Source organism: Oryzias latipes, chromosome 7 (genome assembly GCF_053564925.1).
Source record: "Oryzias latipes strain Hd-rR chromosome 7, Olatipes_Hd-rR_3.1".
Taxonomy (NCBI): domain Eukaryota; kingdom Metazoa; phylum Chordata; class Actinopteri; order Beloniformes; family Adrianichthyidae; genus Oryzias; species Oryzias latipes.
In genome coordinates, this window is record NC_136243.1 from 27,534,600 (window position 1) to 27,562,573 (window position 27,974).

General features: G+C 42.7%; 1 protein-coding gene and 1 long non-coding RNA gene across 9 annotated transcripts in view; one reads left to right on the top strand and one right to left on the bottom strand.

Annotated features, from left to right (window-relative positions):
• Positions 1-623: 623 nt before the first annotated feature.
• LOC110015342 (uncharacterized) lies at positions 624-1,740 on the bottom strand. Its single transcript, XR_002290527.3, has 2 exons — positions 1,534-1,740; positions 624-1,112 (listed from the first exon to the last, which is right to left on the bottom strand). It is a non-coding gene; the product is annotated as an uncharacterized LOC110015342 (long non-coding RNA).
• Positions 718-27,974, top strand: part of LOC101156973 (forkhead box protein J3) — a 76,206-nt gene continuing 48,949 nt past the window's right edge. Inside the window, exons 1-4 of one of the 8 annotated variants that reach the window (XM_078950794.1) lie at positions 846-1,103; positions 1,180-1,271; positions 14,792-14,906; positions 15,116-15,592. In XM_078950794.1, the coding sequence (XP_078806920.1) occupies positions 15,227-15,592 (366 nt within the window). In that variant the 5' untranslated portion in view covers positions 846-1,103; positions 1,180-1,271; positions 14,792-14,906; positions 15,116-15,226. Of the gene's footprint in view, positions 1,104-1,171; positions 1,272-14,791; positions 14,907-15,115; positions 15,593-27,974 lie in introns of all 8 variants that reach the window. The other 7 variants (XM_023956507.2, XM_078950795.1, XM_023956504.2 and 4 more) reach the window with 7 other exon arrangements.

The following is a 27,974-nucleotide window of genomic DNA, read 5'->3' on the forward strand; positions in this document are numbered from 1 at the left end:
CCAAATTCTGAGTTTAAAGTCAGAATTTTGAGATTAAAGTCAGAATTCCGGGTTTAAATTTGGAATTCTGAGAGTAAATTCAGAATTTTCCATGATCAATTTTCCCCCGTGGAATATTCGCAAGGGCTGTGTGGCATTTCCTTTGTTATGAGGCTGCAAAGAATGTAGGCTGAATGATTGGCCCTCACATTTTCACAGCACCAAATCTGTTTGCAAAAAGCTTAGACACTCTTGGTCTATAGTATACTTCAAGTATATTTAATAAAATATGCTTAAATTTTAGTACTTTTTACTAAGGACACTACAAGAAAATGTATTCAAATTTGCTGAAAAAGTACAAACTTTTGGATAAAAGACGTGTACAAATAGCAGTGACTGGTGTTGTCATGTCCAGGTGGGTGCGCTGTGACTTCACGTCAGCCTTCAGTCGTGAAATCCCAGGTATGCACTATATGGAATATATTTTCTAACAATACAACAATCCATCTTTGTTTAGCCTTTTTGTAAGTATTTTAGTGTTGATATAAGGAGGGTTAATGTGAGAATTGGAGCGGATTTCTTTGTGTTTTTCTACGACATTAATTCATTTTCTATTCATATATGACAAATAAACCAAACACAGATTTAAAAAAAAAATCTAAATGTGTGTTTTATTTTCAATATTTCTGACATGCGGCGTTCACGTCCCTGTGAAAATCTCAGTGCTGCCGCCGAAACGGGGACTAGTTCCATGGATGTGAATTCATTTTTCCTATTGTGGTGCATGAATTCATCTTCAACGTGCTCCGGCTGGCGCTGGAAGTAGTTCCGGTGGCTTATCAGCGGAGCGCAGATCAGCGGAGAGCCGGGGTCTTCTTCAGAGACTGAGCTCACGTGAAGGAAAGCGGGTCGCGGGCGTCGCGTCGCGAGGACAGTCCAAGTGACCACAGCGGCGGTCGCTGCACGCGTGCTTAGCCGCGTGCCCCCGGAGGACGCAGGGAAAGACAAGCCGCCGCGCGGGAGCTTTTGTCTTCGGATGGGATTTTCAGGAGCACAACCATAGGCGTCTGGAGTACAGAAAAAATAAATAAAAAAAGGGAGCCAGTTCACATCCACGCACGGCGGTGAGTAGTCTGCAGGAAATTAAAGAATAAAAAAATCAAATAAAAAATAAATAATGCCCGCATGTAAGTCATGAAGGTGTCTGTCAGCTGAAGGATGCGGTTAGACGGCAGGCCGTGACAAGTTGGTGTTTGCAGACACTGGAGGAATGCTCGCCTGTCTCAACTTCTGTAAGTTTTTTATCAGCATTGCAGCGGAGCTTTAATCATCGTGTTTTCATGTTTCAGCTGTTGTCCAGGTGACCGAACCCCCCGGTCACTTCAAAAGTCCCGAAAACTGTGAACGCCGCACGTGCGACGTTCACAGTTTTCGGGACTTTTGATGTGACCGCAAGGTCAGAGCACAATGATGGGGGAATCGTAGAACAGTTTTTAATCAAAATAATATTTTTTTTTTAACTCAACTATCAGACAATTATGATCAAATACTTACAAATGTTCCATCAAATGGGTCAAAAATGTCTCTAAAATGATCGATATAAAACATTGTTTTAAAAGAAAATCTCCATCAGGGATCTTGCTTGCAGTCTCAACTCTGGAAAAGTCTTATGGACAGATCACCCCTGGTTCTGATTTCCATGCACCCCCTTAATTCCCATCAAGATGAGTGCTGTCTGAACAGATTTCTCTCATCATTATTGGCTCTGAGATTTACTTGTGCTTGTAAATGGTGTTGATTGAGGGTAATTTGGCTTTTTAATTGCCGAACAGCTGCCACACTCACTCGCTGATTGCCATTGTAGGGCTTTTTCAGCACATCACTCATGGACCCCTAAATGCCTCATTAAAACGTTATGGAGAATCTCGTGAAACGTGAAGAGAAGGAACCTATCATAATGTTTTACTGATTTGTGTTTTATCATCAGAAAGGTCGTTGCAATTATCGTCAATGTCAGCAAATGCTAGCTGAAGAAGCAAGTGTGGGTAATGACTTTTTGAAAGTTGAATGAAGGGTTATTTGTGGATAAATTACAGACATCTCAGTTTGTCTGATGTATTCGTGGCCTTTTAATTTTTTCTTTTTTAATTTATAGAAAAAAGGTATGTTCTCTTGATCATTCCCTTTGAGCGTATTTACAAATGAGTCTGTCGGGATAAGTTGGATGGAAGAAACTCAAGGGCAACTTGTATTGTTAAGCAAGTAATGCGCAATATTGAATATTAATACTTTTGTGTGCTTCTTGTGTGGAAGTGAAGCACACGTCTGCGGACTGCTGCACGGCTCATGTTGACGAACCCGCATCATCCGCATTAGCCGCCCTTTGAAAAAAGTCTCTTTAAGTCATCTTTGTTTGACGTGCTGAGCAGAAGATGATTAGAGCTGCTGCATTGACTTCTCCGAATCAGCGGCTAACCTTGAAAAAAAGATCACTTCATTCAACATAACATTGCGATATATTTTTTTTAGCACTCTTCTGTTGTTCAGATTGATGCCTGGAAGCTGTCTGCTCCTCTTCATCACAGACTCTTCCTCCAGAGGGATTTCTGGTGAAATGTCTTGCAGGCAGATAGCACGGCGGTGGATGCTGAAGGAGGTGTGGATGAGATGTCCTTTCAGCTGGAAGCCTTCTAATTTGCCTCTAATTGCCAGGCCACTGCAGGTCATGGGGTCACTTTAATTACCTCAAGCCACATCAGTTATCAGCTCCTTTAGAAGTGATTTATTAAAATGACCTGATAGTTTAACACTCCCAAGAATTGGATAGTCGGATGAAACCAGATAGTATTTCAACATCAGGATCTACTGTTTTTTTTTTTTTTTGTGCCATCTCTTTCAATGCGACCTCTGTCGTGTCCCCTGGTAAAGTATCACGCAATTTAAATTCTAATGCTGCAAATCCTTTTATCTAGTGGAAATCCTCTTTGATTCAGTTAGTAAAGCATCCCTGTGATTTAAAAAAAAAAAAAGGAAGATGTGAGAGACAAGAAAGGGATGATCACCTTTTATGTGCCGTTGTTTGGATTGAACTGGGTCCCCGCGCCGCCAGCGACGCAGGAGTTGAGCAGAAAGCTTCCTCATGTTGAAGCCCGTGTCTTACACAAGCAGGGAGAGTTGCACTCTTACCAGTTAGGCTTTAATGACTATCAATTGTTAGCCAATTTGCATGTAAAACAATGCAATTATAAACAAGCATCAAAAAGCTGCGATACTTCTAAAAAATGTAAATGATGCTCCATTATAAAGCGTAACAAAACCAAAGCCATGCCTCTGAGCCTGGGCCTTGAGGTTTGGGATGCTCACTTCCATTATTAATGCAATTCACCAGCCAAATTTTTAGGTTGCTGCAGTTGGGCCCTTTAATCTATTTTTGCTGTAAATTAATGAATTTTTAAACAGGACTAGTCCTTGCTGGATGTGGGGCTGGATGTGGGAATGTAGTTGGAGTCGCAGTGACGCAGTGCTATAGCCTCCTTTGCTGTGCAAAGCATGAGTTCACAAACAGCATCCCATCTGTCTCTTGGGACTTTTTGTTGGTGGTGGTGGTGGGGGGGTTGTGTGTGTTGCCCGCGTATGTTTTATTTATGACAAAATGTGCCTTTTTAACTCCGCCGTTGTCAGGATCCTAAATTCAGAAAGCTTTTTTCGCTTGGTTGTAGTATATCTTGAGGGTCGCTAACTCTTTTTACCTCCGCAGATGTTTTCAGGTGTTGTTTTTCTGTGAGAGCTTGCTGAGTTAAATATTTAATTCCATGCCTGAAGGGATTAAGGGGATCCACTCTTGTTTTTTTCATAATTTTGAACCAAATTTTATTTCAACGCTCCAAAAAAATGGTGTCAATCTAGATGACAAGACCATTTTAAAGATCGCAATGACGATTAAAAAAGCAAATTGAATAATAAAAAACATTACATTTTAGAAATCAAAACTAAATTCCAGAAACCAATATTAAAAAAAAAGGAATGAAATTCAAATAAAATGTTTAGGAAAACAAAAGTAATTTCCAGAAATACAAAAGAAATGTTGAAAACAAAGCACAATAAGAAAGCAGAAAAGATACGATGGGACATCGCTGATTGGAGGATGACATTTTTAGTTTTTTAAGATGTTTGAAATGCCTGCAAACTAATAAAAGTTTTGTGATAAGTATGTAGCATGTCTGGAATGGCTTCATGCCAAATAACCTTGGATTGAAAATATTCCGTCCTTTACCGCTTTGTCATTGTGTTTTATTTTTTAACATTTCTGGAAATTACTTTTGTTTTCACAAATGTTTTTTTTCTTTATTTTTTACGGGAACCGTTGTAGGTACCATGACCATTCCGCCTGCAATAACCGTTCAGGGTCCTTTCGACTGAGGATAACGTCACACTATGGTAGCCCCACTTGGACAAACTACTTATTGTGGAGATCTGCTCGGGTTCTACATATTTTTATTTCACGTTTCCTTTTGTAACCTAAAGTTCTTTTCCCTCATAAGTTATGTCTGACATTATTCTTTGTGTTTATAGAGATTTAGTCACAACCCACTTTGTAAAAAGATCTGTGGCTGTTAGAATGAACCTGCTGCTCCACACAAGTGAACTATGGAAGCATTTCTGTAGCATAATCAAAAATAAAAGTCAAAACCAGAAATGCTTTTTCATTTTCAAAATGAAGCTGCATTTTTTTACTCAAAATTAAAATGAAAAAGCAATCTGCCAAAATGCTTTTTCATTTTGTTTTTTCAACACCGCTTATTCTGTCACTTAATTAAAATGATAAAGAAAATGAAGAAGAAAATGGTATTTGACATTCCGTTTTCAAAAAGTTCTCTGGTAAATGTGTAGCAAAATTCATTTAGAAATGTCTAATTTGACAATTAAAATGGATTAACAGAAATGCTTTTTCATTTTCAGAATGTAGCTGCATCAAATGCCTCAAAATTAAAATGAAAAATCAATACTTCAAAACGCTTTTTTCTTCTCTACTTAATACCGCTGATACTGTGTCATAATTAAAATGAAAATGCAAAGAGGGGATTGCATTTACGTTTTCACATCCACCCTGCGAATAGTGTCGCATATCTCAATTCGACTTAGCATTTCCAGAGGGGATGCGGGGCGATGACATCAGTGCTAGCTCCGTGTGTGCGGCTGCTAAAATGCACAGACATGCTAGGATCAGCTTTGTGCTAGCGGCAGGGGAGATAGCTTTGTGACGCTAGTGCTCCCCTGATGATTGTACACAGCTTCTCAGGACTACGTAGCAGCATTTCCGCCTTATGCGTTCCGGAGTTTGGGACCACAGCCTCCTTCGGAAGACCCGCTGCCGCACGCATCGAAGCTTCTCCCTCGGACTTGGTCTTTGAGCTAAATCCGGCCCACTAGCCCAGTGGAAGCTTGTCTGAGGAAGGTTGGAAGCGCAGGAGGAGAAAATGGTGCTCAAAGAAAAAGATGGTTGAGAAACTCTCAACCGTCATGAATTTGTGTTTCCAGTGGTGTCCAGAACAAAATAAAGGCTGATGTTATTCCCAAATATTTACATCCAAGTTGCTCCTTGCTGGATTGGCCTCCTGCAGTTCTGTTCCTCCATGGTTAATGTTTTTAGCACGCATTAGCCTAATGCTAACGCTTCTTTTGGGTCTTTGATGCCAAAAAAAAAGCACTGACCGTACAGATTTAAAACATTATGAATGAGCAAACCATTAATAATAATCATAATAGCAATAACAGCACAGAAGATGGTCTCCTGCAGCGTGGCGCTGATTTTGCTATTCGATGACAGCTGGAGCCCCATCAACAGCTCCAGCAGGTTTCGCAATTCTAAACGTTTGCTGGTTGCACCAACACGCATCTTTTGGAGCAACACAGCCACGGATCTGTCCTTTTATTACTGTATTACTATCTTGGATGTAAATATGTGGGAATTACATCAGCCTTTATTTTGTCTGGACACCACTGGAAACACAAATTCATATGGTTTAGTTTCTCAGGTCTGCGTAGCAGCACTTCCGCCTTTGGCTACTGGCTGCTGGTCCTAAGATAAAGCTAGTCGTCCGGGGGAAAGTTTCGACGGACCGTGGTGCGTCCAAAAGATGGCGCAGTAGGCAGAAATGCTGCTACGTAGTCCTGAGAAACTGCGTACAATCACCAGGAGACCACAACCAACACAAAGCCCTCTCTGCCGCTAACACAAGCCTGGCCGCACTGCTCCTAGTGTCTGTGTCTTTTAGCAGCCAGACACACGGAGATAACACTGACGTCATCGCCCCGCCTAACCTCTGGAAATGCTAAGTGGAATTGACTTATGCGACACTATTCGCAGGGTGGATGTGAAAACGCAAATGCAATCCCCTTTTTGCATTTTCATTTTAATTATGACACAGAATAAGCGGTTTTAAAGTAGAAAAGGAAAAAGCATTTTGAAGTATTGATTTTTCATTTTAATTTTGAGTCATTTGATGCAGCTTCATTTTGAAAATAAAAAAGCATTTCTGGTTTTGACTTTTATTTTTAATTATGCTACACAATCGCTTCCATAGTGAACCGTGTCCAGGTCAGTGGCCACGCAGGTGGTCCGTTTGGCTGCAATGCACTTAATAATAATAATCACAATGAAAGCATGTTTAGAAAATAATCTCGCTCCATGTCGGAGCACTGTTTGTTTACAATGGACCGCACAATATCTTCTTCTATGTTAGTGGAGTAATCTGTCAAGACCAATCGCTATCTGACACGTCATCGGACCAACCTGCAGCCAATCACATAATGTGACGTCAGCACTACTCGAAGGACCCCGAACGGTTATTGCAGGCCGAATGGTTATGGTACCTACACCGGAAAAGGAATGATGGGACATCGCTGATCGGTTGATAACGCTTGTCCATCGTTTCAGCCGAAAGTTGTTTAACTTAAAGCGATACAGGATATGTTTTCTACTAATCATAAAACCTTTATTAGTATTGGGACATTGAAGACGAATTAGAAGAAACTCAAACCTCATCATCCAGTCAGCGTACCTTTTTCGGTGTCTGTGTTTAATTTTTTAACACTTAAGTTTTATTTCTGAAAATTACTTTTATATTCTGAAATGTTTTGTTCTAATTTCGTTTCACTTTTAAAAAAAAATTTGTTTTCTAAAATGTAATATTTTTTTAATTATTTGTTTATCTTTTTTACTTGTGAAATGTCTTTGTGTCAAGTGATTTGTTGGTGTGATTTGCACTTCAGGGGTGTATTCCAGAAAGCAAGATTAAGCTACCCTGACTTTAAGCCTGAACTCTGGCTGAAATCCGCCTGAACTTGCTTACTCTGGGCATGTCGGTTCCAAAAGACCGGATATGAGTTAGCGTAATTACGCTTGACTTGGTAACCTTGGGTTAATGCGCCTGCACATCAAGTACATAAAGGCATTCTCAATGGATCGCCGATATCCAGAGTCACCATGGCAACGCGTGGAGAACAAAAAAGAGCGCTATACTTCAGTGAGACGGAGTCTGTGATTTTAATGATGGCGTATGAAGATTATGTGCCCATCAAGAAAGGAAAATGGCTGCATCAGAAAAGAGTTTCTGCTTGGAGAAAAATAACGGACAGAGTAAATGCACGAGTTTCTGTTCTTATTTCCAATTACATTGTGATGAATATATATACAACTTATAAAACTTAAATGAATTGATTCAATTGGTAACAAGTAATTGAGTTAAATTTATTAAACCTAATTTCTAATGTCTATCCAACTCAATAATTGATTATACAATTCAAATGTACATATTTATCTAACTAAATGGAATATTACTCCAATTGCGGTAATTGTTTTTCCATATTAATTTATTTATTGTACTTCTTGAACTCTCACTTGTCTATGTTGGAGGCTGCAGATTTTCTCATTTTTATAAAATTAAAATAAATGATACAGTGTAGATTTATAATATATATCATACATTTAATTATCATGACTGAGTGTAACTTCAGTTCTTATACCACACTGTTGCACTAGTGGTGCTAAATAAACTCATCATCCTCTCCCTCCCTCTCACTCATGGTGCAGAAAGAATTAAACATAACAGGGTAAAATAACTCTGAAAAACACAGTAAAACAGCTACAACTAAACATATTTGGACAAAAACCTACACTTCTACCCAAATCCGTCCAGACTGGCAAAGGGAATCGTATCCCACAATTCCTTTCGCTGCTGATCTAACAGCAGCACCAAAGTTACACCTACTTAATTGAATTAGTTTGAATGAAAGTAAAATAACTGTCTGATTACGATGTGTTATTTTTAATATTTATCTTAACTGAAGCAAATAATTAAGTTAGATTAATGTAAAATAGTTTATCTCTACAACATCCATACACGGTGGAAAAAGTATTATCTGAGCTTCTTCATCCACTAAATCATCTTCAAATGGACACAGCCTGCTGCTTCACCTCTATGAAAACAAACTAACCTTCAACTAAACCTGCACCAGACCAGGTTATGTTCAGAGCAGGAGTTGCCATGGGCACCAAGCATACCCTGAAACATACCTCTGTTTTTGGAACCGGAAGCGGAGGTTATATGCTATCTTAGCCTAAAACTTACCGTGGTAACTCGCATAACCTGCTTTTTGGAATACCCCCCAGGGCCACCGTATGCTGGCTAGAAGCAAGCTGATAAAAGTACTCTGACATTGTAAAGTCTCATGTCACTCATATTCTCATTTTTAAAAAACAATGTTTGCCTTACCACTCTTTTTAGTCAGGAGGGTTACTTGTGTATTTCACTTTGATTATAGCGCAGGTCATTGATGCCTGCCCAGGTCCTCCAGGGAGAAAAGAAAAAGTATCAGGCGATAATTGCTAAGCCGGACTCCATTTAAGGATTTGCAAACAGCGACTATGAGGGCGCCTGATTTGCCACGGTATCTTATAATTGAACCTTTTCAGGGTTATGTTTTGATCAAGCAAGAAGCAATTAGGATGTTCAATACTGCTTTCTGAACCTTTTCCTCCTGCCTTTGAATGGCCCACACTTCTCCACATGTCAGCGCTGAGTGTGCCCACAGAGTTTCTGTTGACCCATTAGCCCAACACTTGGCGAAACAGTACTTCCCAGAAGCCCCCTCTCTCTGCTCTGCTCACTCCGGGTGGGTATTTTGTCACGACTTCATTTCCCTCTGAAAATATTTTGATGCCTCTTTTTTTCTCCTTTGGCTCTCAACCCCCCCACTCCGCTCACCCATCCCCCATCGTTCCATTCAAAGTTCTTTATTAAAATGCAGAACTGTAAAGCCTCTCTCCGTCTAAAAGCCTGCTAGCAGCGGGGGACTGTTAGCTGTTAGTGATGCATACAACTGAGTGCATCACAGCTACAAAGTCTAATGGGTGAATGTATTCAGTCGCACACACATCCTCATCTCTTTAAGGGACAATATTCCCCGGTCGTGAAAGCACCCACCACAGTGCACAGATTGGTGTATTTAAATGTCGTGGAAGAGGTGAAGCATTTCAGCCTCACAGACGTCCAATCTTAAGTACCAACTGATATCTCACATCTGGCAGCACACAAGAGAAAACTCGCAGTTCTCCTTAAATTAAGTTAAAAAATTTGAAATGGTTTTAAAAAATGTTTTGTTTCATGATAAAAAGAGCTGTTCATGAGAACATTTCTTTGAAAAATCATTTAGCTATTTAATCAGACGGATTGTCTCTACTTAAAATTTCTATGTCCTACCTAAGTGAACCAAGGTGCAAACATTTTTGATGAATTCACGCAGCGGAAATGATCAGGATCCATCAGGAACGGAAAGTTCCTGTGGGTTTTTACTAAGCATTTACAGAAACTCATTACTTTTATGATTGCTCAGTCATTGCATCAGTTTATTCTCCTCATAAGTGTCATTTCATCTGCAGAAGACTTTTTAAGAAAGCTTTGAGGTTATTCTTACCTTCACCCCAAACACTGTTTACCCTGCAGGATACACAGACTAAACACATGTACAGAGGAGGGATCGCTGTCTTCCAATACGAATTGGATCAGATTAAAGATCAGTTCAAACTTTAAAGATTAATCTTTCAAAGCAAACATTTTATATTAAATCAAGCATTTCCTGTAGTTTTTCCAACTGTTTATTCTTAGAAAAATTTGGGTTTAATGTTAGCTATGCATAAATCCATCCATCCATCCATCCATCCGTTTTCTTAACCCAATATATCCCTTTCGGGGTCACGGGGTTGCTGGAGCCTGTCCTGGCTACTATTGGGTGAATGCGCGGTACACCTGGACAGGTCGTGAGTCTGTCGCAAGACATAAACGGCAGCAATTCTTTCATTTTTTTTAAAGATGCCCTCCAATAAAAATTGTGATTTTGGTGTTTATAACCCGTTGTTGTGGCATTTTTCTGATGATGTAGGACATGTATGAAGAAGAATACGACAAAAAATTACATTTGTGTATTTCTTTATTCAAATTGTTTGATAAAGAGCATATTTGCTGCATAGAAAATATGCTGGGTGGGCCACAAGTTCCCTGCTCAGCTCCATTCTGATGCATCAACTTCCAGACAAACAGATCCATGTACGTCTTTGTTTTCCTCATCTGAGTCGGCATCTGGCTCAAAACTGTACGTCTGGATAGCTCTGATATTGCTCGCCATTTTTGCTGCATCTGTAATGTTAGGCTGGAGGTGTGCGGTTCTCCAAGCTAGCAGGAGGCCATGTAGACAGAGAGCTCTCGGCTCTCTGCACCAATGATCCCGCCCACAACTCATCTAACATCAAAGGATTGGTCAACAATGTAAAGGGGTCCACCTGATAGGTCAAATGCATAAAGGGATGTATTTGATTTATTGGATACTTCAAGCTGCCATAAGATTGTTTTTAACACATTTAAGGTAACCATTTATCACAATTTTTGCCGACTTTTGCGGTGTGCGTATATTGCACAGCTTAATATCGTGATAACGATAAATCTGCAATTTATTGTGCGTAGTTTGTAATTATTCCTGCATTTATTTATTCAGCGTGACAAAAGACATTTTTACCTATAGAACCTTTTAGACTTTGACCCCCCACCCCCCCATGTAATAGATGTAAACAGGATACAGAAGAATACAAGATTAGCATCAACAAAAAAATACACACATTAGGAAGGTACACATTTTTACACCTATGAGGCAAGCTGATCTCTTATCCCGTCAATTTCATCAATCAACATGGAAAGGTCTACCAACAAACTCGGCTATTTGTTTTTTAGATTTGTTAACAGGTTAGCTTAAAAAAGCCAATGAGTAATACTCTGAAGGGGATGTTGGCACTCACTGGATTTCTAAATGGATTTAGTCAGACCAACAAATGGATCCCCAACTGTGCTGGGACAAGGACATCGGCACAGTTTGATCCCTTTCAAAACAGCTCATCCTATAAGAAGTTATCTACATGCATGTCAGTGTGGATGACAGATAAAACACACACGCATGCACGAGTTATGGTCCCATGGCTGATTAAATGTAAATTGGACTCTAACTGGGGGCATTTGTCAATGACCTTCTCAGTTTTTTGTGCTACAGAAAGATGGATGTGCCTCTCAAAATAATATTTTGATTGGTAGAAAAGGGTCTCAACGGTTCAGATTTATGATTCTTCTGGACGTTCAGACATTTTCTTTTCCAAAATCCATCTTTAGATTATTTAGAGAGCAAACGTAAAATGTTCTCATGGATAATAAAGTCCAACTTTGATCATCTTTTGATCAACTGCAGAAGTGTGATCCGGTGGTCTTTTTTTTAATTATGATTATGCACTTTTTTTTAGCTGAAATAAAAAAAAAAGTATTTTGTTTTGTATGACGTAGTGTCTGCTGATCAGCAGGAGTTCATTTGAAATTCACCTGTCATTTGTGGGTGGGACTGTTGCTGTGGAATAACTGCACCTCCCATTCCCAGCAACCAGATCTACTCCTGATTCACAACAATTTGAGTAAAGAAATACTCAGAAATGCAATTTTGAGCTTAATTTTCTCCATGTCCTCCATAATCAGACAATGCCTCAAGAACATGTTAAAAACACTATTTTCAGCAGAGTGGGTCTTTAAGACATCTAAAAAATGTAGTCTAAAATATTGACTCCTTTCGTTTGGCTAAACTCTAATAATAAATAGTGTCAGTCACATGATATTTGACAGATTGTCCCCCTCGTCAGCTTGCAGCATCTAATTGTATTTGCTCAATCAGCTTCTCAAACCGGCTAAAGTCTTTTCTTTCATTTAATTGAATCTCGTAACTAATGTTTTCTGCGAGCATTGCAGGATCTAAACCTCAGACGCCTAAAACTCTTCAAGCAGCTCTCCACTGCAGATTAGTACTCAGCCTGTTGAAAACATTGCAGCAAAATATGGTCTCCTAATGGCTATGCCAGTGCTTAAACACATGCTAACACACATCTCTGTACAAGTTTCTTTTAGCAAATATATGTTTATGATTATCTCTCATCTCTGGTTCAGTTAATTCACTTTGTGAGTAAAATGTGCACATCATTCAGTAAGCTGCAGCCTATAGCAGCTTTTCTTTTGACATGAAATTTGGGTTTGCATGTTTTTAGAGGTAGTCTAAAAAAACAAAACAAAACAAAAATACAGGTGGATAGCTGAAACTGAGGGTTTGATATAGTTTAGCACTGCAGCAGGACGACTTGACTGAGTCAACTGGGTAATTTATCTGCATAAATCCGCACAGCGGGATCCCTTTCCCCAGCAGCCAAGTCATGTCCTCTCCCTCTTCTTTCCTTCTTTATTCTTTTCTCTGTTATTACTCATCATCCCAACACTTCACCAGGCTTGCAGCGCAAAGCTTCATTGCGCGCCGGTGCAGCCAGCCCACGCTCCCCAAACCTTACAACAACAGCCACAGCAGTGCAGCAGGTTGGGGCTTGTGGCAGTCTGACTTTCAGTCTGAGCCTCCTCTTAATGAGGGCAAAAAGAGAGCTTGTTTTTTGGTGTATCCGTTTTAATGTTGTCCTGCGTGTTGCCACACCCATTACCACCTACCCACCACATTAAAAAAACGGTGCTCCAATTTAGATGGCTTCCTAGGAGTGGGAAAAGGATTTTGGCGGTTTCTCCCACAGTGGCCTCAAGGAGGATATATATTTGGGGGGGTCTTGTACTGGAAGCCTCATTGAGCCTTTCTATTTCTCCTCCTCACATTGACTCAGTTGTTTGGCTTCAATATTTTTGGTTTTCCTTGTAATTGAAGGAAAGGTTTGCTATGACGCTTGCATCTATTCATGTTTGCTTTGGGGCTCCCTCGTGGGTACGGGTGAAGGAATTTCAGTTTATCAACTCGTTGAAGTTCTCTTACCTTGATGGCATGAATGAAGACTGAGTATAAATAGGATGAGCTGTTGAAGGACACAACACTTGGTTCGTTTTTTACTTTTTAACCTTACCATTCATATTTTCCTTTCTTTTTTTCTACTTGCCATAATAATATGTCCGTCTTTCTTCAAACATAGAGATGTAGTTTTGTTTGGGCCAAGCGCGGTTTGAAAGCAATGTTTTTTTTGATGAGTAAGAGTCGCTTGACATTCTAAGTTCAGAAGTGACGAAGCTTCAAATGTTCTGATACTGACTAAAGTACATAACAGCTGGTGAGTAATTTCTCTTCAGTGTCCAAAAATAGGCCTTAAACTTTTACCAAATAATATTTCATTGGGATTCTACTGAATTGGACTTTGTAAGCTCAGCTCTAAAAATAGATCTTGTGATTAAACTCTAATCATATTTTGAGCTATTTTCAAAACATTCCCAGTGGTCTTTTAATATCGATGATGCAATTTTGAGCTAAAATAAGAAAACCTGTGTTGTTTTCTAGAACATAGTTTCTGCAGAGCACCAGCAGTTCTTCACAAATTCGCCTCAGAAAAAAAAAGAAATTAACCTCTGAGTTGTGGTAGTAAGAGCACCCCCTTCTCATTATCCATATGTTTACATGCTGTTTTGCTAGCTTAGAGCCCCTTACAAACAAACCTAGAATTACCAATATTGTCCAGTGATACAGTTTAGAGCCGGAGACCAGTTAGAAGAGGAAAATACAGACGTTTGTGGTCTGTGTGTCTGTCTACAAGTGGATGCATTAGAATGGCGCAGGGTGGGGAGCTTGTGGCTTGCCATCGTAGCTTCTACATCACACCTTCAAGCTTTTTCCAATGGAATTTTCTCGTCTGCTCCTGATTTACAATGATTTGAAAAAAGGAGGTACTCAAAAATTGATTTTTGGGTCTAATTCTTCTAATATATATCCTCCATAATGAGAAAAATGCCACAAAAACATGTTGAAAACATCAAAAGCACAATTTTCATTGGAATGATTCTTTAAAGAGTTTTAAATTTTTTTCCCTTCGTTTGTCTGGATGAGGACCAGAGCGTCTGAGACGAGGAGGGGGGGCTGTCGAGGAAGTGAGAGATGTCTTCTCAGAAAGCCGAAGTGAGTGTGGAGTGGTCAGCGCCGGATCTCAGACAGGGAGAGACACGGGACAATGCAGCTCCTCTCGAGGGTTGGAATTCCTCTCGAGCTGCCCCCCCCCATTTGGCAGACACTTGTGAAAACAATTCTCCAGCTTTCAGTCACTCTGCAGATCCAAATGCTATTTCCACATTGAAGAGAATGAGACATTGAGAAAACCTGGGTACACATACAGGAAAAACAAAAAACAGACCAGTTCTAATCTGCTTGGAAAAAGCCGGATAAACCGTGTGATAAAAGAGATGTTTTGTTTTGTGTGTTGCAGCAGCAGACGTGGCAGCGGCTCAATGAAGAGCCTGTGAAGATGCACAAGGGGACGACCCCAACTTTTGCTTCCCCAGATGCTTTGGCTCAAAGAAAGATGGAAAGAAATGGGAAGAGTAAGGCACACTCATACCTTGAACTTGCACTATCTTGCTACTTTGTGTGCTACTAATGGAAAAATCCATGTCACTTTTTAGTATAGATTAAAAAAAAAGTAATTTAAAAGAATTAACTTTTAAAGAAAACATAGACTGTATCTGGAAAATGATGTCTGCTTTTGTCTTTCAGCCGATAGCATAGTAATCACGCCTTCTACTCTTCCTAGGCTTGAGCCCAGTCTGCTGTACAAAAAGCACACAGCCCGTCCTGTGAGCTTCAGAGTGCAACGTTGCTGAGCAGCCTATCATCCCTTTAGAGCCCTTAACCGACGAGCACTATGACTTCTGAGCTGGAGAGCAGCCTCACTTCGATGGACTGGCTTCCTCAGCTAAGCATGAGGGCAGCCATCCAGAAGGTGGATTTGAGAAACCACCATGGGCATCACCAGGGGCACCACCACCACCATCACGCACACCACCACGGGCACGGGCCTAGCAAAAAAATGGTACACTTAGACCCAGGAACAACACTGGACCAAGAGGAAGCCGCACAGCACAGAGATGGCAAACCGCCCTACAGTTACGCCAGCCTCATCACCTTCGCCATCAATGGCTCGCCTCGCAAACGAATGACGCTTAGTGAGATCTATCAGTGGATCTGTGACAACTTCCCGTACTACAGAGAAGCGGGCAGTGGCTGGAAGGTAAGTGATTTTATTTATTTATTTATTTATTTTTCCTTTATAGAGTTGAGAAGTAATTTTTAGATATACTATGTTGTTTGGAGCTACAGGTTTGAGTATTTAAATAATAAACTGCACAATTAAGTAATGATGTGGCAGTAGAGTCACTAGAATGGGCAGACGGCTGGTTCCAAATGCAGCAAGTTTATTAGCTTAGTTAAAAGTCCACAAAGCTAAATCAGGATCAGTCAGGCCGGAGTCAATAACAGGCATGAGATCATCAGTGAAGGGACTGGGGTAGTCAGGATCCAGGCGAGATTCGGGGCAGGCAACAGGCAAACGGAATCAGAGACAAAACAGGATGAGGAAATCAAAAGATCAGGTCTTAATATAACGCTCAGTAATGCAAGCAGAGTGGCACAAACAATACTTTGCACTGAGTGAGGCTCAGTACAGTAATTAATTGTACTTTGAGTGATTGCAAAGGAGTCAGGTGTGTGGCATCCAGAAACTGTGCGCTGGGATTGCTGGGAGATGAAGTGCACTTAGAACTCAGGAGACTGTTCCTACTGGTGACCAGAGGGGGAGACAGAGCTCTGACTTCTGACGAGCAGGGAGTTAACATTTCATCACTTAGACTATTTTCTAAGAAAGAAAAATGAAATCAAACAACCATAAGCACAACACAAAAAGTATGTGCATCTGTAGGGTGGGGTTGTGGAATAACATGGAGTAGAGTATTAAAATGAGTACAAATGTTGTACAAATAAATTGGAAAAAGGAAAAGTCTGATGGGACAATGTTCGGGCAATCTTGACTATGTGATTTTGTTTTGGTGGCCTCATGTTTAAAAACAATTTTTTAAAATGTATTTTGTGTCGATTGAACGATTATAATATGTTTAATATTTATATAAGTGTATGCATAAAAACAAAGTAAGATTGGCGGTAGAGATTAAGATTGTTTCTCTACTCACTCCTTTTTTGAGCATTTTATCACTTGTGTTTATCACATTTATTTAACTATTTTATTTTTTGTTTGAAAATAACTACTGTAATTTCCGGACTATAAGCTGCTACTTTTTTCCTGCGCTTACAGCCCTGCGGCTTATTCAGTGACGCGGCTAGTTTATGGATTTAATTGGCGGCCGCCATGTACGTACTTTTGGACTCAGTGCATGGTTTCTAATTCTCTATCTAACTCCAAGCAACATGTCATTTATTTTTCACCACACCTCTAAGCAGCCAAACAGCATGGACTTGAGTTCAGGTCTTAGACACTTCAGTCATGGTTCAACAAAAAGAAACACGCATGCCCGGCCGCATCCCAGAATCCTTTGGTGCCATTAGACCCAACGTGCACGTGATCGCCACTACATTATGATGCAGCTTTCAAGTTAAAAGCAATCGTTAAAGGCAGCGTGAAAAAATCTACCATCACCAACGGGTTTGGAAAAGCCGGTCAGCTGCTGACGGAAAAGCTGCAATCTGCAGCTGGGCTGCACGTAAATATGTGGGAATAACATCAGCCTTTATTTTGTCGGGACACGACTGGAAAAACAAATTGACGTGGTCGTTTTAACTGTTTCTAAGGATTGAGCGGAATTTTGCTTTGAAAAGCTCACAGCCTCCGTGTGAGCTGGAGACATGTTCTGCTGCTGCTCGTTCACATAGAGCTGCGGGGCCGATGGCAGTCTGATGGCTCCCACACGTAACAACTCATCCGCCCCTCATACACAAAACGTACAGTATTAAGCCCGATTGCTCTGCACAGACACGATTTGCTCCGTCCACCGGCGCAATGGGGACGAAGCGCTACTCCCTGGAGCCGCCCTGGCCAGGGGTGTCAGAGAAGATAGGAAGGGGAGACAAGGAGCGCGCGGGGTGAGCGCGGAGGCGTCGAGCCATTCTGCAGGCTGCAGCCAGGGCTTACTCGAGGCGTCCGCGGAGCAACAGTGTTTGTTGTGGAAGGAAACTTCTTTTTTTTTTTTTTTTTTTTTTTTCAACTTGTCCTGTCCAACAGCTAGGCAGACAGATGAGAGCTGAGGGCCTCTTGGGTTGGACATATTTTACTTTAACAAGAGGGGTTATTAATCTTCAGACAAACCAAAGGTATGTCTGAATAAACCCCTTTTGTAATTGAGGCCAAACTTTATTAATTTCAAACATGTCTGAAAATCTTTGGTGTTGGACCGGACGGAAAAGGAAAGAGGGGAAGAAGAAAGAGGGACGTTAGAGAGAGGGGGGGTAGGGGGTGATAATAGGAGGGGAAAGGGGATAAGACCATGAAGCAGCATAAAGCAACAAGTTTACTGGTTGTTAATCATTATGGTAAGGTTCAAATGTAAAAAAAAAACAAAAAAAAAAAAGGGCGGAGCCTGTCCACACACACACTCAAATGTTATAAACACACTTGTTAGTTGCAAAAATGTCCACCTGTCGACATGTACACAAAACAGATAGTGTTCACACGCATACTTATGCCTTAAAACCAACTAGTGTGAAATATTTCAGTCATTCAGTCTGTTGAGCTGACACCTGTGCTCAGGTGAGTGTTTATGTTCTTCTAAAATGGATGGTGGAACGTGAAAAGAAGGAGGGAGAGTGCCCAGCCATCCCCACCCCAAGACCCCCACCGCACCAGCAGCGGCAGCCGGATTCCCCCCAACACCACACGGGAACCGGCAGGGAACAACCGCCGCCCGGGCGACCAAGCCCGCCACCCAGGCCAGTGCCAGCAGGGCCGCCGCAAGGCCCCCAGAGCCAGAGAGCAGGGAGGCACGGAGGGAAAGAGAGCGCCGCCCCAGCCCAACCAGGAGAGCAGCCCCCCCGCCGCGCCGGGAGAACCCAACGCAGGGCCCCACCGGAGAAGGACGCCCACAGCCCCAGACGAGCACCCCACCACCACCCAGGAGTTCTGGGCATCCCCCCGCCCCAACCCCAGGTACGGGCCAGGACCCCCCAAGGGAGACCCACTCCGCACTCCAGGCAGCCATCCGCCCGGCCAACGGTTGGTCCAGGGAGGAGCGAGGCAGGGGCCCGCCGCCCCCGCCCAGGAGGGGGGAACCCCGGGGAAAAAAGAGGGCCCACAAGGGGTGTTGTAAATATGGCCCGACCAGGCTCGGCCACAGTTGGAAATTTGGCGGGGCCCAGCACTCAGGAGCAAGGACCAGAACCCACCCCCCAGGGACACGAACACCCCCGGCTCAGATGTAATGTGAACCCCCCCACCGCGCGGAGAGAGCACCGCCGGGCCCAGGAAGCCAGCACCCCGGGGACACAGCCGCCGTTGCAAAGGGGCCCGTACCCCCCACCAGGGAAGAGGCAGGGGACAGATGGTCCTAGGTCCCACCTTCCTTGCAAAATGTGTGTGCGTGTATGTGTGTTTGAGAGAGTGTGTGTGTGCATGTGTGTGTGTTTATGTTGGGATGTATATATTGAGGGGGGAGGGGTGTGTGTACTAAGGGGGGTGCGGTTAAAATTGGCGGGTAGGGCACTAAGGGGACGTCTCCTGATTACTCACAGTGACGTCCCCTCACCCTCCCCACCAAGGGGCCCTAAATGTCTAAGGTGCGGTTAAAATTGGCGGGTAGGGTGCTAGGAGGACATCCGCTGCTTGCTGGCAGTGATGTCCAAGCACCCCCCCTACCAAGGGCCCTACATGTCTAAGGTGCAAATAAAACCGAAAGAGGGGGGGCCCACTCCATACGGCAACCACAGGAGGGGTGACGGAGGGGCACGGAGGGGTGGAAGGAAACTTCTGACGCACGTGCCGCGCGGAGGCGCGCGTGCTTTTCAGTCGCCGCTGCTTTATTTTACTGGTGTGTTTTTTTAACCAGCCCTGTTACTCCCATAATGCTGCCGCGACACAAGCGGAAGGAGAGCTGTTCTTCCGTTCGCCCCTCCATCCACTGCTGCTCCTTGCTCATTCTTAAACACGTACAACAGTATGGCGAGCCGGGTTAGACCCGCCTTTAGCCCCTAAGACTCATGGGAATTGGGGGATCGCGGATGTAAATTTCCTCATCATAACTGAGGGATGTAATGTTGATTATATGGTTATTTTTTGTAATTTTATGTATGATACCTAGATTGTCAATAAGTAAAAAAAAAAAACCTAAAAAAAATAAAATAAAAAAACCCATAACTGAGGAACTTGTGAACAGAATAGAGGTCCATGGTGTTTGGCAGATGTGGGTGTATTCAAAAACATGAGTCTGAGGCAAGGCTGTCTCCTCCCACAGTGTGTTAATGAAATGCACTCAGTTTGGGAGTCTAAACGTGATTTGTCAGGCTGACCATGTTGCGTAATGCATGCGGCTTGTACACAGACGCGGCTTGTGTATGTACAAAAGAAGTTAAATACATGAAAATGGGTAGGTGCGGCTTATAATCGGGTGCGCTCTATAGTCCGGAAATTACGGTAGAAATCCATCAATCAATGATTCAAGCAGGTGAGAGCGGTGCAAAAGCTCTATGTGACCGGAAGTGTCACCAGCAACACCTAAATAACACAGACTCTTTGACATTCTGTAATTTTTTGACTCTTTACTCAATCAACGTAATTCAGCTGATTTTGGCGCAGAAAATAACAGCTTGCTGATAAGCGACACATTACTAATATCTTAATCATGCTCTACTTAGTTAATAACGCTTTATATTAATCAAATGTGGCTTGTGTCTTTGTTTGTTTGTTTGTATGTTGTTTAATCAGTGCATTTGTTTTTTTTATGAGTCTGATAAATCTGTGTGATTTTATTTTATTTTTTTCTTGTATAGTCTACAATTAATGCCTGAAATAATGCTTGAAATAAACCAATAAATCAATTCACAGTGTTGCGTAACAGAGCAAAAGCATTTTTCTCTGCCACAGAGTCAGCGGATTTACATCGCTTAAGTTTTAGGTTTTACAACTGTAAGGTGTTGCATAAGGCTGCTTTTCTCTGCTTCGGAATCTGCTGGGTTTAGATTAATTGCATAAACAATTGAAGAGTTATAGTTGTCAAAATAATGTCAACCCTAGCAATAAAGCTCAGGTGTTAAAAGGTTAAACACCTCTTAGTGTGGAAAGCCTTTGGTTCCTGGAATCAAGTAAATCCCCCAAATTCATCCGGACGCTTGTTAGACCAAAGTTTGTTTGCCCTCTCAAAGCAAACACACTGTGATTCCGTGATGGAAGGTACAAACTGGGGAAGTGAAGCTTAGAAGAGTGCAATTAACCGTATTGCTGCAGCTCCAAAAAGATTATTCTAGGATTTGGATTCAAATGAGCAAATACTTTTAGTCATTAATACCACAATGTAATGAATACCCCCAAAAGCTACCAGTTACAATTGTAATCAGGCTGCACTGTGCCATGGTCCTGCCACTACCAGTCGCTCTGCAACACAAAGGCACTGTGTGCAGAGGTAGAGCGGTCAACCACTGATCGGAGGCTCACAAACTTGTTTCCCTACTTTTCTGCCCATGTGTTGAAGTGTCCTTGTGCAAGACATTAAACCCTGGTGGTTAAGGTTTGTACCATGTAAGGCAACGGAGCAGCCGTTTATCAATTAATTTAGGAGATTAAGAAGTTCTATTTGGATTTTTTTCCCTTTAAAGTCCCACTTAGACCATGTTTTGATCATTGTAAAAGCGTTCCCAGTGGTCTTCTAATTATAATTATGCCCTCTTTAGGAAAAAATAAAAAAACTTGTGTTGTTTGCTCTGACATAGTTTTTTGCAGAGCAGCAGTTCATCAGAAATTTGCCTCCAAGTTATGTGTGGGACTATTGGCACGGAGTAAGTTTGACTTCCCGTCATCCAGTCCCTCAGTCCCTTGAGCCAGATGTCAGCTCAGACGAGGAAAACAAGTGTCAACAAGTGGATGCATCAGAATGGAGCGGAGCAAGAAGCTTGTGGCCTTCTGGTTGTAGCTTCTACGTCACAACTACAGGCTTTTTCCCACTGCATTTGGAAGTATTCAGAAATGCAATTTAAGCTTAATTTTCTATATGTATATATCCTCCATCATGAGAGAAACGCAAGAACATGTCAAAAACAGTGGGACTTAAATACGCTAAAATAAATAAATAGATAAAAAGGAGTAGACTTAGTTAAACTGGCTTTAAAATTCAAAATTTCAAGTAAGCCATGAGTTGCTATAAGTAGGCTGCAGAGCCAAATATCACACAACTGCTTTGCTTTCTTGGTGTCTAATTATAGGTTAAGATGAAAGTTTTCCTGTGAGATTCGTGGCTGTTGCAGGATTCCAGAAGTTACTCAGGCAGCTGGAAATGTTAAAATGGACTTTCAGCTGAACTTCATAGGTCCCACTACAGCGACGGTGCAATACTTAAACTGAATTTAGTTAAACTGGGGCTTAATACTGCAATGACACAGTTTATTATTGTGTAATAAATGTAAAACAGTCTGGAGTAAGGACACATTGAGAAAATGGCCACCAACAACCACGCGCCAATTCTTTACAGAAACTGAACGTGTGCCAGTCAACCTTATGTTGATGTCTCTGAATGTTGGAAGGCGGTTTGATTATTCTGAGAAAAAACCCACAGATGTAAAAACATTTAAACTCCAACTGGGATGTGAGCGGAGACTTTCCTGCTTTGAGGCAACAGTGTGAAACACCACACCACTATGCAGCCACAACTGATAAAAAAAAACCTATTCTTTATTTAGATATTTATTTATTGAATGATTAAGATTTAACAATCACAGCCTGCATTAGGTAAGAGATGCTAAGTCGACCTGAATCAGTGAGCAGATTTGATACAGTGAACCTGGAATGATTGACAGCTGCATTTTGTCTCATTCAGAAGACATTATTAAATTCCTATGCAAATGTAGCTATGCAAATCCTCACTAATACAAGCAGAAAGGTGGCTGTGTTATTGGAAACAAATGAATAGATCCCTGCATTTGTGTCTGGGGGATTCTCTGGCTTATTAGTGAGGAGGAGGATGGATATAGTCCTTCCTCTGATGCTCCGAAAAGGCTGTCTACAAACCATCAACCAATTCATCTCTCCGAGAGCAGGAACATTTTTCCGCTTCTCTCATTATTTCTCTTTCCTTTCACTTTCTGTCTTCATCTCCCAAGCACTTGCACTCCATCGAAACTTCTTTCCTCTCCGTCACTCTTTCTGTCACTCATTCCTGCCCTCTCTTATTTTTTCCTTTCAGAGTCTTTGTTCTTCATCTGTAATCTTCAACACACTGCTTCCTAAACACAGATGCATGCCAGAAGCAGAGACAAAAAGGTTATGATATGAGCCAGGTTGTGTTGGCAGAGTTCCTTAGCTGAATGTAGGATTCAAACAATTAGTTTTGTGTTGGCAGAGAGGGAATAAGGGTTACTGAGACCATTCTGGCTTTTTCTCTCTGCAGGTCATGACTGCATTCTCCTGAGTGTTATATTGCAGTGCTAGGATGTTTTAGTAACCCATAATTATACTGCAAGAAGCATTGATTTGTGTGTATGGTTGCATTCTAGTCAGACCATTAAGGCTCTTCGCTGATGGCACTTTGGTTTTCTTTTCACATGTCCATTTGTCCGTGTTGCTATTGCGAAAGCGGTTCTGCCAAATAAAGAGCACTGAGTTAGGATGCTTTTCACTAAAGGCAACCCATAAATATGTTGAACAGCAATCTTAAATGATTCTGATAGGGTCTCTTCGAAGATTGGTAGTAATGAAAGGTGCACGTGGGACCACAGCTATAAATACATGTTTTTCATAACTTTAAATAACTTTTGCATTATCTGATACACACTGCAACCAAAGACTGTTTAGGTTTTTGGTTGTTTTTTTAATTTGTTTTTTTTTACTTTTCTTTTTTGTGTGCAATATGTTTTCATTCAGATTTTTTTGTGATTTAACCAAAAACAGGATTTTTCTGGGTTGACCCATCATTATTATGGTTGCAGTCGATAGAATCTAGAATTTGAGTTTTGAGTCTCAGTTTGGAAAGACAGCTTCTACGTTAACTCGGAGATCGGAGATGTCACTGGAAACGGCTGAATAATAAACCCTCTTTTGACATGCTTCAACTATTCAACCGTTTACGCGATCAATGGGAATCAGCTGATTCTGATTGGGAGAAAAGCGGCTTTTAATATCTGCTGTGCATCGATAAATATTGGTGCAAAACCGCTTTTCATAAGCTTTTCAATTGGTTGATTTACGTAGATTGTGTAAGCACTTCACTACTGTAATGTGTTGCGTATCAGTCCAATGCGGCTTTCCCTTCTTCAGAATCCGCTGGAATTGCGTTCATGGCATAAACACTTAAAATGTTACAGTAGTCAAAAATACACACCCTGGAGCTAAAGCTCATTTTACAGCTGCTTTTACACTGGGGCTAAAGCTCCATCTATTTCACAATAGATCAAAAGATAATTGAGTCTGGGCATCTTTGCTTAGACTGCTGTCCCCGGACCCGGTCCCGGATAAGCGGAGGAAGATGGATGGACTCCAAACTACACTTTACCATAGAAACAAAAATCAAGAAAGCCAGTTAATCAAATGACGTGTACTAAAAGTCTTTGAAAGTTACCTTCAAGACCCAACTTGACACACCAGAACATGTTTGTAACCAGTCACAACAGAAAAGTTACATAAGTTTGGTGTGCTCCATTCCAGGTGATTGCTGTCAGCTGTATACAGTACAATACAGACACAGAGACGATCTTGCGAACATTGTTGGCTGACACTGACATAAACATTACAAGTGCTCACCAAAATCTGTTTCCCGAGTTATCTGATCTTAAGTTTTTAGAAAACACATCATATGATGTTTCAATGCTTTCACTTTCTTTCACATTCTACCATAAGTGCACGCACACATACACAGAAGCTCATAGACCCACAGAGAGATCCCCGCTCAGGTAAGCAGTGTACGTGTGCAGTCTGCAGATTACTCTTATGGAGCCCAGCAGGAGATGAGATGGGAGGAGGCGGGAAGTAGGGGTGGGGGGTGGGGTGCTGTCAGAAAGCAGAGGAGAGTTTTACTACCCAGCACACGCACTCCGTCTGCTCTGTATGATAATGTGACAGTGCAGGAACGGTGGAGTTGAAACCAGGACAACGCAGTCATATAAACCACACAAAAACCAGAACCGGCTTCACTTTGCAGGAGCAGAATCCGGATGGCTGGTACATCCAGACACGGTGTCTCACATTTAAATGCGTTCAGAAAAGAATAGGGCTATCTGTAATCATGCACTTTTGCTTGGTTGTGTTTTTTTGTGTGCGACTTGTGCAGAAAGAAATCATATTGTTTGCGAAAGAAAGCTTTTTTTCTTTTAGGAGGTAATGATGAGGAGCTTCCTTCATAACTGGCACTGATCTATAACAAGAAAAAAGCTGAAATTAGGAGCACATGAATGCACAAGTGATTTTGTTTATGGAGCTTGTCGAAGCTTTTAAAACTATCTGGTGTGATGAGCCTGCATGCTATTTTCATCTGTTTTTTCCATGGAAATAAAATGGAGGGGAGTTACTATTGGAATGCAAACAGAAAGCATCATGCATTTTTCCTGTATATTTTTATTCTTTTTTAGCATCGGTGAAATATTCTTCTCTACCCTGTACCATGTCTGGAAGTTTGTTCTTCTGTGTCTGAAAGAACACCACCTGTTTTCTTGAGCCCACTGTAGCCCTAGTACACCAGTTTTATGTTCCTCTTCACCCAAGGCCACAAGCCCCACTCTACACGAGTTACGACCAGGAAGCACAAGCAGTTTTTGACCAATTTTGTTCATTTTTTTAAATAGTTTTTAAACCCTAAAATCAAACGTGCTTGGGTTAATATATGTAAGATAGTTTATCATCTGGCATTCATAAGGGAAAAAGAGTCTGATGGTGAATACAATGCACTCAGCTTAAGCCATAGTCATATCGGCCCCTACGAGCAGGGACGGGCTGGGCTGCCTGCGGGTGAAAAATGGGCAAACCTGTACAGGTCAAAATATTAAGGTTGTAGACGGCTCGGTGAGCTCATGGAGTGAAAATGTTCAGCTGCAGCTGTTATGTCAAAAGGTTTAAAAACTGTTTGATTTGTGTTCGTTGTGGTTTCAAGACGTTTAACAAGGATGACTCATTGTGCGCTGAGACGCTGTCACTTTAACCCAATGCATCATGGGAGATGTATTGCAAACAGCCGCCGAATGCAGAGAGACTCGCGTCTCTGAGGTTCATTGTTTTGTTCTCTTGCTCCACGGTCTGATACCGGATTCTCTGGAAAGCTGCACCGCTAAAGATGAGCTTTAGCTGGTATTTTTGTTGGAACTGAGCGACTTTATGAGCAGAATCAGAACAAGGAAGTGAAGACTTTAGCCACTTCAGTCGGTCAGACTGATGACTTGTGATTGAGCCTCCAAGAATGATTGGTGGAGACAGTTAAAGGGGAGGGACTTTTCATAAAACAGAACTGAAGCTACGGCTAAATCGCGGTACTGTCATTCTTAACAAAGTGTCTTTAATAGAATCAAATAAAAACAAATAAAAATGTCTTATGATCTTTCATTTTCCTAACTACTCTGTGTTTTATCAGGGCCTGTTTGGATGAACAAAGAGCTGATATCCTGGAGACGGTAAATGTTTTTAGATCAGTCAATGAGGGCAATTTCCCACGGTACACTGGTTGAAAAACACTGTTTTACAGGGTTTCCGGTTGGAGCACAGACTGCAGAAGGGTGGAATAAAATGTCACGTCCATGCGGGTCTTGATGGTCTCGCCAGATATAAATAAAAAAACAGGGGTCTCTGATATTGTTCAGTGGGCCGGACCAAACATGGATCCAGCCCGCGGGCCGTAGTTTGCACACCCCTGGTCTATATGGCAGTAGGATTTTTCATGACGTTGCTGTGCTGGTTATTTTCTGATGGGTTCAATTAGTGGTGACTGGAGGAGGAGATGTTTTAGCCTGCTGTCACCAAATTAGCTTTAAATTTACCCACTTTGGCTTTGCCTTCGAACAGGAACAGTTTGACAACCCAAAACTATTCAGCTATAGAAGAGATTGAGGGAAACCATAAATTTCACGTTTTTTTTTCTTTCACATATGGTGAAAGTTTAGCTAATCTGAGTTGGGAGCCTCCGGTTGGGAGCCTTGCTGGGGGGGGGGGGGGGGGGGGGACAGCTGTTTGACCACCGGGGGACAGTCTACCAGCTGTCCCCAACTTACCCCCTTCCTCATATAACCTCATAATAGGGTGAGGGGGTGGGGGGCTTAGCCTGCGATGAGCTTTGGGGGGGGGGGGGGGGGGGGGGGGGGGTTACTAGGCAGTGGCCCCCCTCCTATGGTTGCCGTATGGAGTGGGCCCCCCCTCTTTCGGTTTTATTTGCACCTTAGACATGTAGGGCCCTTGGTAGGGGGGGTGCTTGGACATCACTGCCAGCAAGCAGCGGATGTCCTCCTAGAACCCTACCCGCCAATTTTAACCACACCTTAGACATTTAGGGTCCCTTGGTGGGGAGGGTGAGGGGACGTCACTGTGAGTAATCAGGAGATGTCCCCTCAGTGCCCTACCCGCCAATTTTAACTGCACCCCCCTTAGCACACACACCCCTCCCCCCTCAATATATACATTCCAACATAAACACACACACATGCACACACACACCCTCTCAAACACACATACACGCACACACATTTTGCAAGGAAGGTGGGACCTAGGACCATCTGTCCCCTGCCTCTTCCCTGGTGGGGGGTACGGGCCCCTTTGCGACGGCGGCCGTGTCCCCGGGGTGCCGGCTTGCTGGGCCCGGCGGTGCTCTCTCCGCGCGGCGGGGGGGTTCACATTACATCTGAGCCGGGAGTGTTCGTGTCCCTGGGGGGTGGGTTCTGGTCCTTGCTCCTGAGCGCTGGGCCCCGCCAAATTTCCAACTGTGGCCGAGCCTGGTCGGGCCATATTTACAACACCCCATGTGGGCCCTCTTTTTTCCCCGGGGTTCCCCCCTCTTGGGCGGGGGCGGCGGGCCCCTGCCTCGCTCCTCCCTGGACCAACCGTGGGCCGGGCGGATGGCTGCCTGGAGTGCGGAGCGGGTCTCCCTTGGGGGGTCCTGGCTCGTACCTGGGGTTGGGGCGGGGGGATGCCCGGAACTCCTGGGTGGTGGTGGGGTGCTCATCTGGGGCTGTGGGCGTCCTTCTCCGGTGGGGCCGGGGGGGCTGCTCTCCTGGTTGGGCTGGGGCGGCGCTCTCTCTCCCTCCGTGCCTCCCTGCTCTCTGGCTCTGGGGGCCTTGCGGCGGTCCTGCTGGCCCTGGCCTGGGTGGCGGGCTTGGTCGCCCGGGCGGCGGTTGTTCCCTGCCGGTTCCCGTGTGGCGTTGGGGGGATTCCGGCTGCCGCTGCTGCTGCGGTGGGGGTCTTGGGGTGGGGATGGCTGGGCACTCTCCCTCCTTCTTTC